The following is a 17,697-nucleotide window of genomic DNA, read 5'->3' as shown; positions in this document are numbered from 1 at the left end:
GTTCGAATCTCGTTGAAGCCCTGATTTTTTTTCAGGCTTCTTCTTTCCAATTGCTTAAATTGGAAAATTAACTGCGATGATCATTCTTCACTTTCATCTACAACCGCAGTTCATATGTGAATTATTTCATATAAACTTCACATCATTTCACTCCTCACGGGAAGATATGAACTCAACTAATTGACCTCGCTCCCAATGTGTGGTTTCATAGCTCAGTTGGTAGAGCATCGCACCGGTATCGCGGAGGTCACGGGTTCGAATCTCGTTGAAGCCCTGATTTTTTTTCAGGCTTCTTCTTTCCAATTGCTTAAATTGGAAAATTAACTGCGATGATCATTCTTCACTTTCATCTACAACCGCAGTTCATATATGAATTATTTCATATAAACTTCACATCACAATAATACCTACTTAAAAAATTCTTTAGGAAGAGCAGAGCGGACAGCCTCTGCAGCCATCATCCAGTAATGCATCAAGATTGTTGAGATTTCTGATGTTCGTCTTAAAAGTGTTGAGAGATGTGGCCTCTCTTATGCTCTTTAGTAATTTTGACCACAATTTGGGTCCTAGATATCTGATCGAGTGCTTACCATATTTCACCGAGTTAAACCTTGGCATCATCAAAGTGTCTCCGCTCATAAAAGCCGTCGTCACTTGCAACGCAAGCAAAAGCACAGGTATAAGAAGCTTACACGCCCGGGCTTACACGCTAGCGGGGACGGCAGCGACGTAAGCATTAGCGTTCTTCTTATGCTTGTGTTTAGCAAAGAGATGATTGTTTGGCAAAAGCGTAATGCTCGCTGATTGGCTGAAAGTATTTCCCTTATGTTCATGCTTCTGCACATTCCCAGTGGACACAACAGTGACATAAGCGTAAGCACAAGAAGAACGCGAGGTTTTAACATTACCCTTATGCTTATATCCGGCCGTCCTCACCAGCACACAAGTTTGCTTAAGTGTTGCTATGGACGATCGGGATAAAGACAAACAAAAACCCCGGGAAATAAATGCCGTCAAACTGCCTTGATGATCTAGATTGGCCTCATAGCATTAGGTGTCCGTGTTATCATTATCCACTTCTTGTATTTACACACACCCTTAGAATGATGGCAACTGCACCAGCGCTAGGGGGAAATAGCAGTCAAATCATCACGTTACAACTTTTAAATAAAGATTGTTTGTCTCACGGTTGGCCTCAACACTTAAACCTCTACTTTCAGTCTTATTAATTTGACACCTCTTTCATCCATAAGGCTAGGTGCATTGTTTGTGTTCATCTTTTATTTCGTTTGTTCAACTATATAAAACCTTGAAGCCACCATCAACATGAAATTGCCTCTCACGAAACAATAATTTCATTTGATGCAGCTTATTGTTGGCATTGCAATTTTCAGTGACGATTTTATTTTCACACCGAAATCTCAACGAATGGTGTCTTAAATACCCCTTAGAAAGAAGAGGCTAATTTCGGTTCTGCTGTTCAGGTAAATTTGTACACATTTGACCCCACATCAGATAAGATTATTATTTTTTGAACATGTTCCATCCAATTTTAACTAGGTATCTCCTCCCATTCCTTACATTTTTTAAACAACACAGCATACACTTAGGTACAACTTTATTTCACATAATCGGTAAAAATACACACATTGATAAACAATATTAAGAACTCAAAAACAAGTGGTATGCTTATACAAATTGGTGAATAAAATGCCTCCATCCTAGCAAGAATGATGTCTTGATATCTCTCCTAGAATGTATTTAAAAGTGACTGGAGAAGAGAGTACATAATTTTTTCTCAGGATAGTCTTCGTTCTTGGCGTACACAAAACAGTTATCAAGGATGCTCTGTAGCTACACTTTTTCAGCGTACTTGTTCGACTGTTGGGAAAAAATAAAGACGATTAGAAGGCTATGGCCTCAAGGGAAATTAGCATGGACAGACCACCAGGCTATCTAGCTTTTCCAGCAATACAAACAAGAGAAACTACTTAAGCATTTTTTCATGTCACACAGGTCAGATGAGGGTATGGCCTTTGTGTCTCCCACATTTATATAAAGATGTCAGATACAAGGTAAGATACAGAGGGGAGGCGGGGAACAACCCTACGAGATGCTGTTTGAATACTACCAAAGTACAATGATGGTTGAATTGCAAATTAGAAGTGTTCTGAAAAAATGAAGAAAAACTATATGCCAAGGTCCAGACATTTTCTGCAATGTGGTTACATTTTTGTAGTTTTCTTAACTTCTTTTTTCAAGGCCTTCCAGTTCCTAGTAAATCTTGCAGTTCTCTCCAAACTATGTTCATTAGTAGTTACTCCCCCTAAACAAGTGAAAATGAAGAAGTATACTTACTGTATGTTGAAAGGTCGATCTCCTCAGGGAGTTCCCCTACATTTACTTCAAATCGATCTTGTACTTCATTCAGTATTTTGGCGTCTTTTTCATCAGAGACGAAGGTGATGGCAAGACCTTTTGTGCCAAAACGTCCAGCTCTGGCAACCTGATGTAAAATAGACACAACACAATGTTAAACAGCTATTTGTAAAGAACATCTTTCAATCACATAAAGAGTGTCATTTCGATGCTGTTTAAAACTATAAAACAACTTGCACTATTGCAAAAAGAATAAAACTATTTACAAACCCTGTGAAGGTAGGTGTCAGAATCCTCTGGCATGTCGTAATTGAAAACAATGTTGACTCTTTCAATGTCCATTCCACGGCCAAATAAATTGGTGGCAACCAGCATCCTCTTTGAGAAATCTTTGAACTGTCTGTAGCGTGACAGTCTGCCAACAAGAACAAAAAACAAAGTTACCAAAAAGCAGGGAAATGATTCTTGCAGTTGTGAATGAATTTTACCATTAGCAAAGAAGCCTAAGCAAAATAAATGTTTGAGTCAAATGAGAGTGCGTGATAAGGCTCATGCTATTAGTATTCACAAACAGTGCTGCTAGTCTTTACTGAAACAAGCCTTTTACTGGGGTCTCTAAGATTTTGTATTGCTCTGTTTGATGCAATGTTGTCACCACAGTACAAAGAATATTTATGACAAGGTATCCATTAGTTTGAAGAGGCATGAAGGACACCATGACATGGCCTCACCTTTCCTCCTGTTCCATTCCTCTGTGGATAGATATTGCTGGGAAATTCTGTTCAACCAGTAACTGGGCAAGAGCACTGCAGCGTTGTACTGACTTCACAAAGATGATCACCTGTCAAAGCAAGTACGTTCCTTTCAGCAAAACTCTGGAAAAAAAGGATACCAAGGGCAGATGGCAGCTTGACAGAAAGGAGAAGCAGATCATAGTTAACCTGATTTGGTTTATTTCAAGTGACTTTTGGGTAAATTTTAACTTCAAGTCTTACTATTATTTTTTCTCTAGTTTCGTTTCTTTTCTGAGTTGATCCAAGTTGGTCCAACCTGTATCAGTGATCAGAGTTAATCTGGATTGACTTTTGTAAAAATAATCTTAAATGAATGAATCAGAACTGTTTCAGCAGGAGAGCTGTCCATTGCATTTAGAGACTTCTGGGAACAGTATGCTGGTACCTAATCATACCCCTCACTGCAAGAGTTAAGGTGTATGTCACACACACACACACAAAACAAACAAATACACTGACCAAAATAGAAACCCAAAAGCATGTTCTGGTGTTCAGTGTACCAAACAATAACCTGCTATACCACTGATAACATTTTATGGGTAAGTGTTCATCAGAAACTCTTCTACATCTCTTCATCTACAACTCTTCTACATACCAACTTCAAGTCCTTTAAATGCAGCTAGACTAGTCCATAATATACGTTACTTTTAACACATGCCCATAACAAATCATGACCACTTCTTAGCCTCAAACATCATTTGGATATTTCTGTACATCTGAATTTATCCACACAAAATCAAAACTACCTCAATAACTTTTGCAAATTCCAGAGTATAAATACTCAAGGATTGACCGTAACTAACTGTCAAACGTTCCTAGCTTTAAGTCAAATACCTGGTTAAACTCTAACACATCTAAAAGGTCGAAAAGTTTCCTATTTTTCTCCTGATCTTTGAGTTTGACATAGTACTGCTGCAGGCCATGCAATGTCAGCTTTGTCTCATCATCAACATAAACTTCCATGGGCTGTTTTTTTGAGAAGAAAAGAGAACAACATTCCTTACCACAACAAATGAAGAGACAAAAATGAAATAACCCATCATGAAAGATTTGACCAATGAATTTCAACAAGACTATACACTAATAATGAATTAACAGTTAAAATCAGAGTATAAGAAAGGAGCTCACAGTGCAAAAACTACAGTCATAACTTTCACAACTTGCATAGTAAGAAACAAGAATCAAACACAAAATCCTTTCATTTCCAAGTGAAACTTGAGGTTACATTATCACAGGACTTAATTTTTTTGATAGATCAGGGGACAGTTACATTCACTTTCCCTTGGTTGACTCTAAGGGAAAATAAACAAATGTCGATTCTGCCAACCAGAAACTTTGGAACTGAAAGGATCAAGACATGGAACAAACATGTCTCATTGTCCACAGTGACACAGCTTGCAGGGCTAGGAGCTTGGAGTGGAAACCAACTGACATCAGGTGAGGCAGTTGACTTGGTGTCAAGGGCTGCTGCTCCTGCTTGCGCTAACTTGCTAACCATCATGATCAAGACTTCTGAAGATTTGACCACGAACAGCTCTTCATTGCACCATAGTGGGGTGACGAACATGGCAACCATGGCACTTCCAAGCAGGAGGGGAGAAAACAGCAACACAGGTACACCATAATTTGACAATTTCTCCAGATCCCAAACTTTCCACCAAACAACTTTACACTTATACCAGGAAGTACAAAACCATGCATGGTTAAAGTAAAACCTTCATCAAACCTCAACCTACCAGAATTGACCAACTACAACCAATAAAAACACACTTATACAACTTTCAGTCCTAAGTAGGTACCCTGTTTCAAGTTTCATCAACTACACCCAAGACATTCTCAAACCACTTCACACATAGTCTTGTTTTTAAAGACAACAAAACCAGCCATCCTATTTTTGGCCTCAACTTCAGAATCTGCACACCTGCCAACCAAATAATTGAATCAAATCCTTCTGCAAGGAAGTGCCAAGCATTGCCTGTTGGGTTAAGAAGCTGCATGCTTCACCATCACCTCCTTCATGAGGATAATGAATGCTCAAGAACAGACTTCACAATGGAACTTAGGAGGAGGTATAATTACATCTTGCATAAATTTCTTGCAGACAGGGCGGATCTCTTTGGCCAGTGTGGCACTGAACATCATGACTTGCTTCTCGTGTGGTGTCATGCGGAAAACTTCTTGGACATCTCTTCGCATATCTGGAAGTAAATAATGCACAGAAATTAACGAAATGATGAAACTAGACAGACATGAATGGCATATTTAACTATGACAGAGAAAACTGGAAAAAGAGATAAAGTTTATATTCTATTGGGAAATGTACACTAAATTCACATTTCTGCCGAGATATAGCCACATTTTCATACAATAAGTTAACACTTGAAAGAAGAAATTATATTCCTGAAAGTAATTATATGCATTTCTCTTTGAAAAAGGCTTCAAGAATGGTTGATCTGTAATGAATTCAAGAGAGAGAGTGTGCCTTCCATTGGGATGATCTGGGTCTGGATCAATGATCTCAGATCACTTGGATCCTGGTACATCTAAGAAACCGATCAATTCTTGCCCATAGTGGGTTTATTGGTTTCTCTGATGCACAATGATCCAAGTGATCTTGGAACATTCACCCTGACCTGGATCACCCCAAATGAACACACCCATAGCCTTGAAGACAATAGACCTCCCAAACCACCTGGAACAATTTTATTACTGTTTAGGACCAAAAGACTTCCCTCTATGCTATTTCATTCACTCCTAGAGTAAAGCAGTTAAAGCTACACACACAGCTAATTGGGCAAAAAGTGGGAATAACAGTACTAACCAAGCTGTTCTAACATCTTATCACACTCGTCAAGGATGAAGTGCTTGATATGCTTGAGATTCAGTGACTTCTCGCGTGCCAGTGCCAATATCCTGCCTGGGGTACCTACTACAATATGTGGACAGTTGGTTTTCAGGGTCTGCTGATCCTTCTTGATGCTGATACCGCCGAAGAACACTGAAACTTTGATGTTATTCATGTATTTAGAAAACCTTTCATACTCTTTAGAGATCTGGAAGGCCAACTCTCGTGTGTGGCACATGACCAACACACTGACTTGGCCGTCAATTTGCTCTAGCTGCTGAAGAGTGGCCAAAACAAACACCGCTGTCTTCCCCATTCCACTTTTGGCCTGGCAGATGATATCCATGCCTAGAATTGCCTGAGGAATGCACTCGTGCTGAACTGTAGAAATAAAAAAGAAAGAACACCTGATGAAAATCTATCCAACTACCAACAATATTTCAGTCTTGTTTGACCATTCATCAGTGCTATTATTTAATCGAATATTTCTTGTTTATGAAGTCCTAGCAGTCAGTTTCTTGTTTGCTGTCACCTTCAGAGTACAAGTGTGTTCTATCTAATCTCAAACAGAATTCCATTCAAGAAATTTGACTGAAAACAAAGCAACTTGAACATGACGCAATTTGAAATAAACTTAACATGTTCCTTTGAATAATTTAAACGCCAACAGATCTTTTTAGATGGACAGAATTTTTCGTCTGCTTGAGACAACATCGAGCAAATATAAACATTTAAAACGACAGAAAACAAAAACAACTCCGCAAAAAAATAATTTTGCTTTTCAAAACTTGATAAAAGCCAAGATCTGCGCGCGTACCTTCCGAAGGATGTTCGAATCCACAGTCAACGATGGCTCGTAAAAGCTCCGGCTTCAAAAGAAAATCTCTAAATCCAGAACTGTGGATACTGACGTACGTTCCCTTCACATCTTTCTTCTTGAGATCATTGGTCGCCTGAGCTTCGGCTGGAGTTTCTGTCTCCTCCTCTTCGTAGTCCAACAATTCATTTTCATCACCGACTACGGCCATAATGTGAATTGACGCCTTGACAAGAAAGAGCGAAACGAAAATAGTTGGATATATAGCTTTCCACGGGGACGAAAACCACGCAGCCTTGTAAAGGCCTCTGTGTGCTTTCGAATCATATTGAACTGACTTATAGATGGGCAAAAAATAAGAAGGATTCGAACGATTTTATACCTGGGAAGAAATCTAAAACACCGAGGAAACGAACAGCCCGAGCGAAATGACGCACTCCGAAAGTGTCGCTTGAAATGCATTATGGGATATTAGAATGACGCTTCTGGGTCTGGGGAATCTGGGATCGATGAAATTTGTTCGGTGATGCGGTGATCTTCTGACTTCACAGATGATCGAAAGAATTGACGAAATATGTTCTTGTATAGATCACTCTTAACTTAATTAAGTGTTCATCCACACTTGCAAATTTTGTATTCTGATTCAGCTTGAGAGCTAATTAATTCGGAATTCGGTCCAAAATTTGGAAACTCGTATGAGAAAAGTTGTAGTTGTGTTTCAAGTTTTATGACTTGTCGTAATGGACATGGACGTTGATTCGTTGCAAGGAAGCCGTATCAGAAGGTACTGTGGCACAACTTTTAATGTAATGTCTAAAGATCGAAGTTGAGTTGCTCCTTGGTTGAAGGAAATCAGTCAGACCCGATATAGTTGGTAATAGGAGACCAACTTGGAACTATGGCCCCGACTTGGAGCTTATTGAAATCCTATGTAAAACGGCTGATATGTGGAGGTATACAGTGACACATGTATGATTTCAATTGCTACTTGGAATAAACAACCACGTAGGGTAAATTATTCAACGGGATAAGGCGGAGAGTAGATTGTAGTCTTAGAAAAATTTAAAAGTGCTTATTTTTTTTTCAAAATTGCACAAGAATATCATGTGATTACATTACTTGCTTTTGATACTCTTAAAAAATAGACTGGCTGCAGGGCCCATCTTCGGAATATTCCAAAAATATTTGTAAAACCTCAAATGACGTTGGAAAATCTTCAGAAGATTGGAAATCTTTATAAAGGTTCTGGGTATCTTTGGAAACCCTTGGGTGAACCTCAACCACCTTCAAAACACCTTGAATGGCCATGGTCATTTTCCAATAAGCACATGATTTTTAGCAACAAAACAGCCACCTTGGTGGTGGCCTTTCTGTTAAAATCGTAGTTTTTTTTTTTTATCATATTTGGCATCATACCAACAAATGAATGCAATCGATTATTAGTATAATTAGGGAATAGTCATCATGCTTGATTGCATTGTTGAGTTGAATCATTTATATCACATAATATTAAACAGGAATTTTCAAAGGACATGGAGAAATGCATCTAGAGAAACACGAATCCTTAGTGCTTCTTTCCAAAGTGTTTACACAATGAGGTGCAAGGTGAAAATTGACTATTTCCTTCAGAAAATGTTCTCAAATAAAGCTTGTGATGAAAGCCACTTTAAAAGGACTAGGTCACGCAATTTTAGGCAATTTCAGCACTGATCAAATGGTCATAGAATTAACTAAAATATCACAAAAACAGCTCAAAACTATAGAAGATCTCGAGCAAAACACAGAAAAGCCTAGAAGGGACATGGATGGGCAAAACTGGAGAGGATTAAAATGGATTGCATTTGGGTAAATTTGAAAAACATCGGCCCACCTTTTTTCAAATTTATATCAGTTTATATCAAAATGTCATTTACACAGCTGGAAAATCATTCTCAGTTGTTATGTGGCCATGATTTTGCAAATGAAAGACTTTTGCTCTGCCAATTTGACATTTAGAACTCATAATTAACAAAATTAAACAAAATTACCTAAAATAGCATGACCTAGCCCCTTTAAAGTATGTCTGTGATGTGGGTATCTTGTTGTATGGAGATATTTCTATATATATTGAGCTTAAACTGAGTTCTTGTAGTGCATATAATTTCTTATAGAAACACTGACTTTTGTATTTTTCACTCTAGGCTTTGTCAACTTGGAACATTTGTTGTGTTTGTGTGGTGGGCAGCAGTGATCAAGTCAGTCAGTGCGGTGTTCACTTTCATATTTGGCCCAGACTACAGGCAAGCTATGTATGGCAAAAATATGAAAAAGAGCAAGTTTATGCTTGATAATGGTGTCATAGTGACTAACCATGGATCATTTGGTACTGTTCCTAAGAGAGTTATGGAGGCTCGATGGCAATTTCAGGTAATTAACGCAGTCAAATGCAATTTGACCTAGTTAACTATGAAGACAAAGTGCTGATGTTAAGTGCAGTTAGTGTTTTTCTGTAAGAATTTGAATGTTAACAGTATTCATGTTTTCATCAGCTTGAAGTCTTTATTGGCCACTTCACTGTTGTTAGCAGTGTGACAGTTTTTTGCCTAGTGAGAGTCAGTGGTCATCTGTTCTCTTTGGGCTGGCCTTACATCACATGCTTTTAGTTGTTTTACCCCTAAGAATAATGTAGCGAGCAGACTTGAGCGTTCTTCCTGGCATTCCATGGCCACCCTTCCCTTATTTATCAATTTTATAGATTGAATTTTATGGCATAATTAATTAATTTCAGTTTGTCGCAAATTCTTCCTTTAATACCCAGGAAGAGATGGAAAAATGTCCAGATGCTTGGTTCAGATACAAGGTGCAGAATCTGTGGAACTCATCTCTAGAAGCTACAGCCAAGTTTGTTGGAGCAGATGTCAAAGACATGGTGTTTGTTGCTAATGCAACATCTGGTATCAACACAGTTCTCAAGTGTATTGATTTTAATGAGGGTGATGGCATTCTTATAACAAATCAAACTTATGGTTCTGTCCAGATGACAGCACAGGAGATCTGCCGAGAGAAGAAAGCCAAATTACTGGTCCTTAATATTACATTTCCAACGTCAGACATGACTGGGTCTGTTAAGTACCATGCTACTGAGGTTGTCCAACACTATGAGAAAGTTTTACAGGAAAACCCAAATGTAAAGCTGGCAATCGTAGATTCAATTACTAGTATTAGCGCATTGAAGCTTCCAGTTAAGAAGCTTACTGAGGTCTGCCATAAGCATAATGTTTTGGTGTTGGTTGATGGTGCCCATGCTCCTGGACAAATTCCTTTGGATCTTAACAAGCTTGGGGCAGACTTCTTTGTTGGTAAGTTAAACAATTTTTATCAGATTCATTAGTTGAGTTTGCTATTGTTCATTTTGTTTGTTTAGTGATCATTTTTTCTCCATGAAATGCATCTGCAGGGAATCGCATAAGTTGTATTCCACTATAATAATTGGACTTGTTTTATTGTAATGAACAGAAGTACCATATTTTCCTGCAGACACACTATATAGAGGGAATAACTCATCGTTGTGTGGCTATAATCTCCATGATATTCCTAGCCAACAATCTTGACAAAATTTTGAAGCTTTCATTTAACTGTGCGGTGTTTCCGCCAAACCACACCATTGCAGGAATCCCGCATTGGAATCAGAGATGGCCCCCAGAAAAACGAAAAAAGGGACAATTTGGCCCTTTCTTTTTACAAGGCTGCAGGCTTAACACAGGCATAGTATTTTAAAAGCCATCCCAGGGCTTGAAATTGCGACAGTATCGGTCACCAATGCAACTAACGTTTCATCCTTGGCAACCAAAAATTCTGGTTTAGTTCCCATAATGCCGACTACATTTCTGTGTGTTGATGATCAACAACGGTTATTTTGTCACACATAATGTCCTTCTAGAAATCATATTGAAAAACGTTCAACATTCTAAAACATTCAACATAAGACTAGTGAGACAATCTCAGATAGTGCAGAGCGCAATTGATAGCTCTGGTACAGTAGTCCCATAAGTACTCACCCCTGTTCGGTTCACTTCCGGTTTGTGTCTACCTTGGTAGTCTGCTACGGCTTTTCCCCTTCGCAGTGTGTATGTTTCAAGGTTGTATTTTCATTCAAGGTCCAAACATTATGCACAAATTAATTACTACTGGTGCTTTAAGTTGATTTTCGTTCATTTTAAATTCAACAATACGCTGAAGCAGCAAACATGACAATTTAGCTCTTCACGCCAACTTTGTAACTTGATACTTTTGTTTTCCTTGCAAAGCCATGTAATATGAAACCCCTGTTTTCTCCAAAACATACGGAAGATGTCCTTGTTTTTTGGAGATAAATGAAAGAAAGTTAAATATCTGATGTAGTGATGAAGAAACGGAACAGAGATGATGTTTTGCTAAAAATGCAAATTTTTACCAATGAACAAGAACTAATTTAATTATCAGATAGCCACGAAATACCACTTTCTTTTTCTGTTGCCACCTTTGTTGTTAACAATAAAACAATTCAAAATTAACACACAACGATATTGATGGCTGAGAAGCGTTTCAACGAAAAGTATTGAAGATAAACAGCGCTACTTGGCCGATATGAATGAGTCTCAAAGACTGCTTAAATTAATTTGCGCTTTCATTAGGTGCCACGGCGTCTGCAGCAATATTTGAGCATTTTCCTGGTTTCTTTTGTTACAAATTCACAATTTGCGGAGTATTAAAGCCACTAACTTGAGAACTTTTTGGTCTCTCTTACAGACACAATTAAGGCAAGAAATAAACAAGTCGCTAAGGAGAAGCAATACATTTGAACCCTGACAAGCACACTATTGTAGATTGAAAACAGCAGATGATATTTGTTGAACCGACCTGTGTGTAATTCTAAAAGCTACGCAGCCACAGTAACGTTTCACGTTTGCAATAAAAAGGGACAATTGGCGCTACCTGAAAAATAACTGCCGTCCTTGGTCACATGAAACGATATATAAAATACTGCGTGTAAAGATAGTGTATAACACTAACAATGCTAGAACGCATACGTCTTACATGTTGAGCTCTACCATAAGGAAAACCACTCAACATTTGTGCGTGATTCCGTATGCAATGTATCCTTCACCTAATACAGAAGCCACGAACCCTAACTAATCTACGCATGTGTTTAGGGCAAATTAGTTTTGTTCTAAGGAGAATGGTACCACAAGGAGAGCAAGGGGTTACCTGAAACAAATATATAGCTTTGCGATGTTCAAAGTTAAGCGACGGCGATGGAATGTGTTTTACGTAAAGTACACATGTACCTTTCCCACCCTACTCCCACTACTTCCTTGCCTCTAGACTAATTAATTAATTGAAATTAATTAATTAAACAAACATTAAAGTTTACACATTAGCGCCATAGGGCCATAGCGCCATAGCGCCATAGTGCCTTAGTTCCTTAGCGGCAGGCAACCCCCAAAACCATCCCAATAGTGCACTCTGCACTAAAAAGAAGCCAATCCGTCCTTTTGTTTTGGTGTGTTGATTCTCTCACATCGTAAAACTTCCAAATGGCTGACCGTGTTAAAAAACGTCCTATAATGCATTGCAAACCCTTAATCATTGACTAGGTCAGGTATGCCTAAGGATTGTTCTCTTGTAATACACCGATCCTTCAGACTGGTATCTGATTCAAAAGAAAGTTTATAGAGTAGAAACACTTCAAAAAGCACTTACTATTAAATTTTATCATAGATCCTAATAAGCTGGTTTTTTTTCTTGGTACCCTGATGCATTTTTTCCTTCTGTAGCTTTCAATTTATTGGCCCCTTTCCGAAAAAATTGGCCCCTAAAAAAGATCTTCAGGGGCCAATTTGGCCCTCAAGTAAAATTTTCGGGCTGAAACATTGCTGTGTGGTCGACTTGCCTTTTTATAGATTAAAGCTCACTAACAGCAGGTTCAGTTAATTAAGATACAGTTTATTAACTATAATGTACAATTTTAAAATTATTTCATTAACAAAGTAAAGCTATATCATGCATTTGTAATTGCTAGAGTAGAGAAAACCAGGGCAACAGACAAGGATTTTCTTACAACTGGAAAGAGTAAAATAAAATGACATCCTTTGATCTTTAAATGTCAGACTAAAGTGACCAAAACTACAGGTTTCATAGATTTTTCACTCCGTACAAATGCAAAAGAGTGAGATTACAGCAACTTTTGTTTGTTAAATTTCCTGTACATAGTGCTCCTGCAAACATTGTAAGCTGATTCAAGCATCCTGGTGATCGTCTGATCATGAAAATATGTTTATATCTGTTCAGTAATAAAGGGTAGTTACTCTCTTGTCAATACCCAGCTTTTCAGTAAGAAAGTTGTTTATAATCCATTTCCAAGCGGTTCACAATTAATTTTTTCATAATGTTAAGTCATTTTTGCCCACTTACTAGGAAATCTTCATAAATGGCTGTTCGCTCCACGTGGTTGTGCCATACTGTGGGTGAGCCCCAAATTCAATGACATCATAGTTCCATCAATTGTGTCATGGAGCCATGACAAGAGCCTTCAGGACAGGTTCTTTCAGCAAGGTACTATTGATCACACACCTTACACTTCAGCTGCAACTGCTCTCAAGTTCTATCAAGAAATTGGTGGCATGGTGGGTGCATGGCTTATGTATTCATCAATAATGTAGTATATGATTTTGGTTTTGTTGTTTTCTAATCTTTCAGTGACAGTAATAAATGAATTTTAAAGTGTTACAATTAGTTCAGAATGATAATATTAAGTTGGTGCAAAATCAAAACTAATAAGATTCAACAACTATTTTTTGAGCTTACTTCTGAATGCAAGGTTTTGCATGCATGTACTACAAGTCCAGATTACTTTGTTGCTATTTATATATGTATTTAATCTTATTAATTGAAACCAGTTCAGGACTTCAGGAGTGATTCATCGTTTTATTGCTACAGTCCTGTTTCGTATGGTCAAACAGTGACCACACTCATCATGGCAACATGATGTTGCCTGATGAGTGTGGTCACTCTTTGACCATACGAAACAGGACTGTAGCGATAAAACGATGAATCACTCCTGAAGTCCTGAACTGGTTTCAGTTAATATTCAATGCTCCTCCAAGAGTTGAGCACTCTTTGAAATCCATTCACTGCAAGGAAATAGGATGTATTTAGAATGTATTTAGTATTTTTTATTATATTTAAGTTAACTGCGAATGAGATCAAACCCTGATTTTAATGACCCAGTTTGACAGTTGTGATTAATGTTTATTATCTGATGGCCAAGTGGCAAAAGAGGGAATTGGTCATTTCTGACAAGAAGTTGAAGATATTGGGTGTTGTATGCTATCATGCCTGATGTTAAGTGTTTGTTGTGGCCAACCTGCTCATCCTAAGTAGCTTTGTGGTAGTGAGAGTTGCAGTGATTTTGCTGCTGGTGTCATTCTGAGTCGTTCTGATGGTGTCACTTTCTTGGACAAGACGTTTCAGTCTTGGGTTGCCTCTCTAGGCAAACTTTATTAGGTAAGTATGGCCCTATTCTCCCTGATTGGACCCAGAGGAGAGCTAGGACTATGATGACAATGATATGAAGAAAAGATCGCAAACCGACTGTCAGTCAACTGTTCAGTGGCGGACAGGTTACCAACAGGTTACTTATAAGCTACCAACAGGCTACTGACAGGTTACTGACAGTTTTACAGGAGCTGTTCTTCACAATTACCCATTCTTGCAGTGCAGGGGAGTTGGTGGCCTGCAATGGGCTAGCATCCCTTACTCAGGAATCAGAAATTCCTCTAGTGGTCTCATACCACCAGACTTGTAAAGACTTACCTGCTGTAGTTGGAATCAAGTATAGTTCATCTTATTTGTTTTTTGTTGTGACTAGAGCGCCATAACAAAGTACAACAGCCAACTTGCATCTTGGGCTTCAACAATGCTAGCAGAAGCTTGGGACACAGAGGTACTTCCCATCCCAGACTCCATACGTGCTCCATGCATGGCAGTCATCCGCATCCCAAGTGAAATGTCTGTAGCCTATGGTGCAACATGTGAAGGAGCTCATAAGATGATTAGCGATGTCTACAACAAGTACAAAGTTGTTGCTACTTTTGTCAGTGTGCAGGCCTCCTTGTGGTGCCGAGTATCAGCTCAAGTGTACAATATTAAGGAGGATTACATGCAGCTGGCTGAAGCTGTCCTCATGTTAAAGGAGGAATGTGTTAACGGGTATTGTCCAGATGTGGAGAAGGCCTCCGAGCCCAACAGATGGTCATGGAGTGAAGAGCCACATTGAAAAAACCAGATGTGTAAAATTTTGAGTTTTTTCCTTTTGTATTAATGTCATGTGATGACTGCATGTCAATCATGCTAATTAGTGGAAAATTAAGGTAGATAATTAGTAAAGGCTCTCAAATATCACTGTTTATTACAATCTGTTCCAGCCATTAGGTCAGTTGGAGAATAGTGCAAAGAATGTTAGCCTTTGAATCCAGTCCTCTTCTTGTAGCTTCTTTGTAAAAACAAGATGAGGTAAACTTAGTCAGGGAGAAACCCCTCATCTTTTTTCTATTTGTCATTGTTAGCACTGTTTCTCAGCTGGCCAGAACAGACTACTGTGGTAAATATATAACAGTTTATATAAAATGTTGAATTATAATCCGTCATATGTTTTCACTTGCACACGATTTGTTTAAACGTGTCAGATGACTGAATACTCCCCAGCTAAAGTGCTGAAGTGCTAAAACGCGTGTTAGGAAAATATTTGAAGGATTATTAACACAATAGCCTCCATTTGGCGTGAAAATTTGCTTGGATATTTGTCCTTGGACATTATATGTTCCTCAAAGCTCACAGTTTTCCTTGAGCTGTGCTCTCAGAAAACTGTTTGCTTCTCAGAACAGATAATGTTGGCGGACAAATATCCAAGCAGCATATTTCCACGCCAAATGGAGACTATTGTTTATTTATTCTCCAATTTTCATCATCATAAACTTAATTTACCCTTGAATTTACAAAGTAGCATTGCTACTTATTTCTTCAAGCTACCTAATGTTAGAAATTTGCAGAAGATGTTCAATCTGTAACAGTGCGATATTGATTTGGAAGTGCGTTTCAGGATTTGGCTGCCTGGTAACTAGAAGAATTAAGCCCATTTTTAATGGTTCTTACTTATAATCAGTTGGAGGACAGACTTGTAGGTGACTTCATTTACTTTTTTTTCTGCTCAGTAATTGATCACAGAAGACATCAAAATGTGATAAGAACATCAGTGCCACACTCGCCTAACAGCTCTTGTGCCACTTTCTTTTGTTCTTACCACATTTTTGAAGTCATCGATGTGATCGATAGCCCTTTTCACAGATAGTTTTTTCATTTGCTTTACATTTTAATCCAACTTGAATGCAAGGCAATTTTGGGTTAAAATTACAAAATAGCGCAAAATTGCCACACACGCATGCTAGATTGCATTATGATGCAAATGAGAAAAGTGAACTGTGAAAAGGGCTATTTCTGACCGGACGTCTGCAACGTGGAATTTCTTTGTTGAGGAGTGATTTATGAAGTATGGTATTTATTTCTAGGCTATAGTTAATGTATGTTGTCCAACAGCTAGAATAGCGGGTGTGTCAGGCAATGAAGAAATTATCCACTTAATGAGTTTATCCAGGTGGAATTTCATTATATTTATTCATTCGTATCAGTTGGCCATTTTATCATGGAGTTTGCTGGGTAAATCTCAGTTTCTAAAAAAAATACACTATTATCAATTGTTATTCAATGTCATGTTTCATGTTCATTTTGGTTGTTCTCACTTTGCAATGAAATTGCAGCTAGACACTGCCACACTGATACTGACACTGGTAATTTATTTATCCTCGAGCAGTTGAGGCTTGAAAGGCCCCAACAGCAAATGAGTTGAGTCACAGAAAATTTAAAATCTATCTAAATAGAAATCATAAGTGTACATGGAATAACTTCGATTTATATCATGAATAAATACGGTTTGATATTTATTTTATTAATTGCTCTAATTCAAACGTGTTACCCTCGGCATTAAGTTAAGCAGTACCTATTGGGTTGAGAAAGGCACAGTGAGAGTATACAACACAGCGACTCCGGCTGGGGACCCCAGACCGCTCGATTTGGAATCAAGCGCACTAACCAGTAGGTCGCTGCACCTGTGACGCTCGATTTAGAACACGCTATCCTTTAGGCCTCCGCATCGCCCACTGCCCATTTAGTCTTTTTCTGTGTTATTTTCAGAAAAAAATTGGCTAAAAAAGGTCCCTTGTGGTTTTGCAAAACAATTGGTAGAAATGATTTTGAGTGGTATACCGTAGAATATCCCATGAGTCGCTTCAATTTTCTCGAGGCTCATGTATATGCCAAGAAAATACAAGTGACGAGTGGGATAAGAGAGACAAGAGAGCATCAGTGACACACTATCGCCTCGTGTATCTGAAGTATATTTCAAGTAATTGAAATGATACAATTGAAACGAAAACGGTAAAAATGGTTCACCTTGCTGATTTTAGACACATGTACGTGGCAGCGACTATAGTGGGGGGGGGGGGGGGGGCAGGGGGAGCGGGAGCCCGGGAGAATAGGGGCAGGAGGCGGGAGAAGAAAGAGCGGGCGTTCTAAGAGAGTGGGAATCAGGAGAAAAATGCAAAATGCTTTCAAACAAAAGAACCCAAGGTGTTGTTTCACTTGCATTTAGCGTCTTCTGAGACTTCAGAACTGACGAGCAAACAAAAATTCGCGCTTGGGCTAAGAATCTGAGACTTACTTCCGGTAAAATTGGAAACCCTTTTTGGTGTCTACGTCATAGGTCAAGATCGGTGAGCGAGAGGAGCAAG

At 38.5% G+C, this 17,697-nt stretch overlaps 2 protein-coding genes across 2 annotated transcripts; one reads left to right on the top strand and one right to left on the bottom strand.

Moving 5' to 3' along the window:
- Positions 1 to 1,601: 1,601 nt before the first annotated feature.
- On the bottom strand, positions 1,602 to 7,280 carry LOC145492537 (spliceosome RNA helicase Ddx39b). The gene is made up of 9 exons (XM_081471995.1): positions 7,218 to 7,280; positions 6,836 to 7,061; positions 5,995 to 6,399; positions 5,253 to 5,371; positions 4,008 to 4,139; positions 3,111 to 3,220; positions 2,650 to 2,794; positions 2,359 to 2,506; positions 1,602 to 1,881 (listed from the first exon to the last, which is right to left on the bottom strand). Exons 2-9 carry the CDS (start codon positions 7,044 to 7,046, stop codon positions 1,865 to 1,867), a joined length of 1,287 nt encoding a protein of 428 aa, XP_081328121.1. The 5' UTR covers positions 7,047 to 7,061; positions 7,218 to 7,280; the 3' UTR covers positions 1,602 to 1,864.
- Positions 7,281 to 7,366: 86 nt separating this feature from the next.
- On the top strand, positions 7,367 to 16,856 carry LOC145492528 (uncharacterized). The gene is made up of 5 exons (XM_081471993.1): positions 7,367 to 7,619; positions 9,016 to 9,241; positions 9,633 to 10,173; positions 13,271 to 13,479; positions 14,724 to 16,856. The coding sequence occupies exons 1-5, from the start codon at positions 7,576 to 7,578 to the stop codon at positions 15,129 to 15,131; spliced, it is 1,428 nt and encodes a 475-aa protein (XP_081328119.1). The 5' UTR covers positions 7,367 to 7,575; the 3' UTR covers positions 15,132 to 16,856.
- Positions 16,857 to 17,697: the final 841 nt, after the last annotated feature.

Source organism: Orbicella franksi, chromosome 1 (assembly GCF_964199315.1).
Source record: "Orbicella franksi chromosome 1, jaOrbFran1.1, whole genome shotgun sequence".
Taxonomy (NCBI): Eukaryota; Metazoa; Cnidaria; class Anthozoa; order Scleractinia; family Merulinidae; genus Orbicella; species Orbicella franksi.
Note: the sequence above shows the minus strand (reverse complement) of the source record. Positions and strands in the feature narration are given on the sequence as shown.

Bases quoted from the DNA above. Each gene is read 5' to 3' on its own strand.
- LOC145492528 (XM_081471993.1), top strand. From the start codon at position 7,576: ATGGACATGGACGTTGATTCGTTGCAAGGAAGCCGTATCAGAAG. The intron at 7,620-9,015 runs GTACTGTGGCAC...TTTTCACTCTAG, and splicing joins CAAGGAAGCCGTATCAGAAG to GCTTTGTCAACTTGGAACAT. The intron at 13,480-14,723 runs GTGGGTGCATGG...TGTTGTGACTAG, and splicing joins ATCAAGAAATTGGTGGCATG to AGCGCCATAACAAAGTACAA.
- LOC145492537 (XM_081471995.1), bottom strand. From the start codon at position 7,046: ATGGCCGTAGTCGGTGATGAAAATGAATTGTTGGACTACGAAGAGGAG. The intron at 6,400-6,835 runs GTACGCGCGCAG...TTATTTCTACAG, and splicing joins ATTCGAACATCCTTCGGAAG to TTCAGCACGAGTGCATTCCT. The intron at 4,140-5,252 runs GTAATTATACCT...TCAAAAAAACAG, and splicing joins GCAAGAAATTTATGCAAGAT to CCCATGGAAGTTTATGTTGA.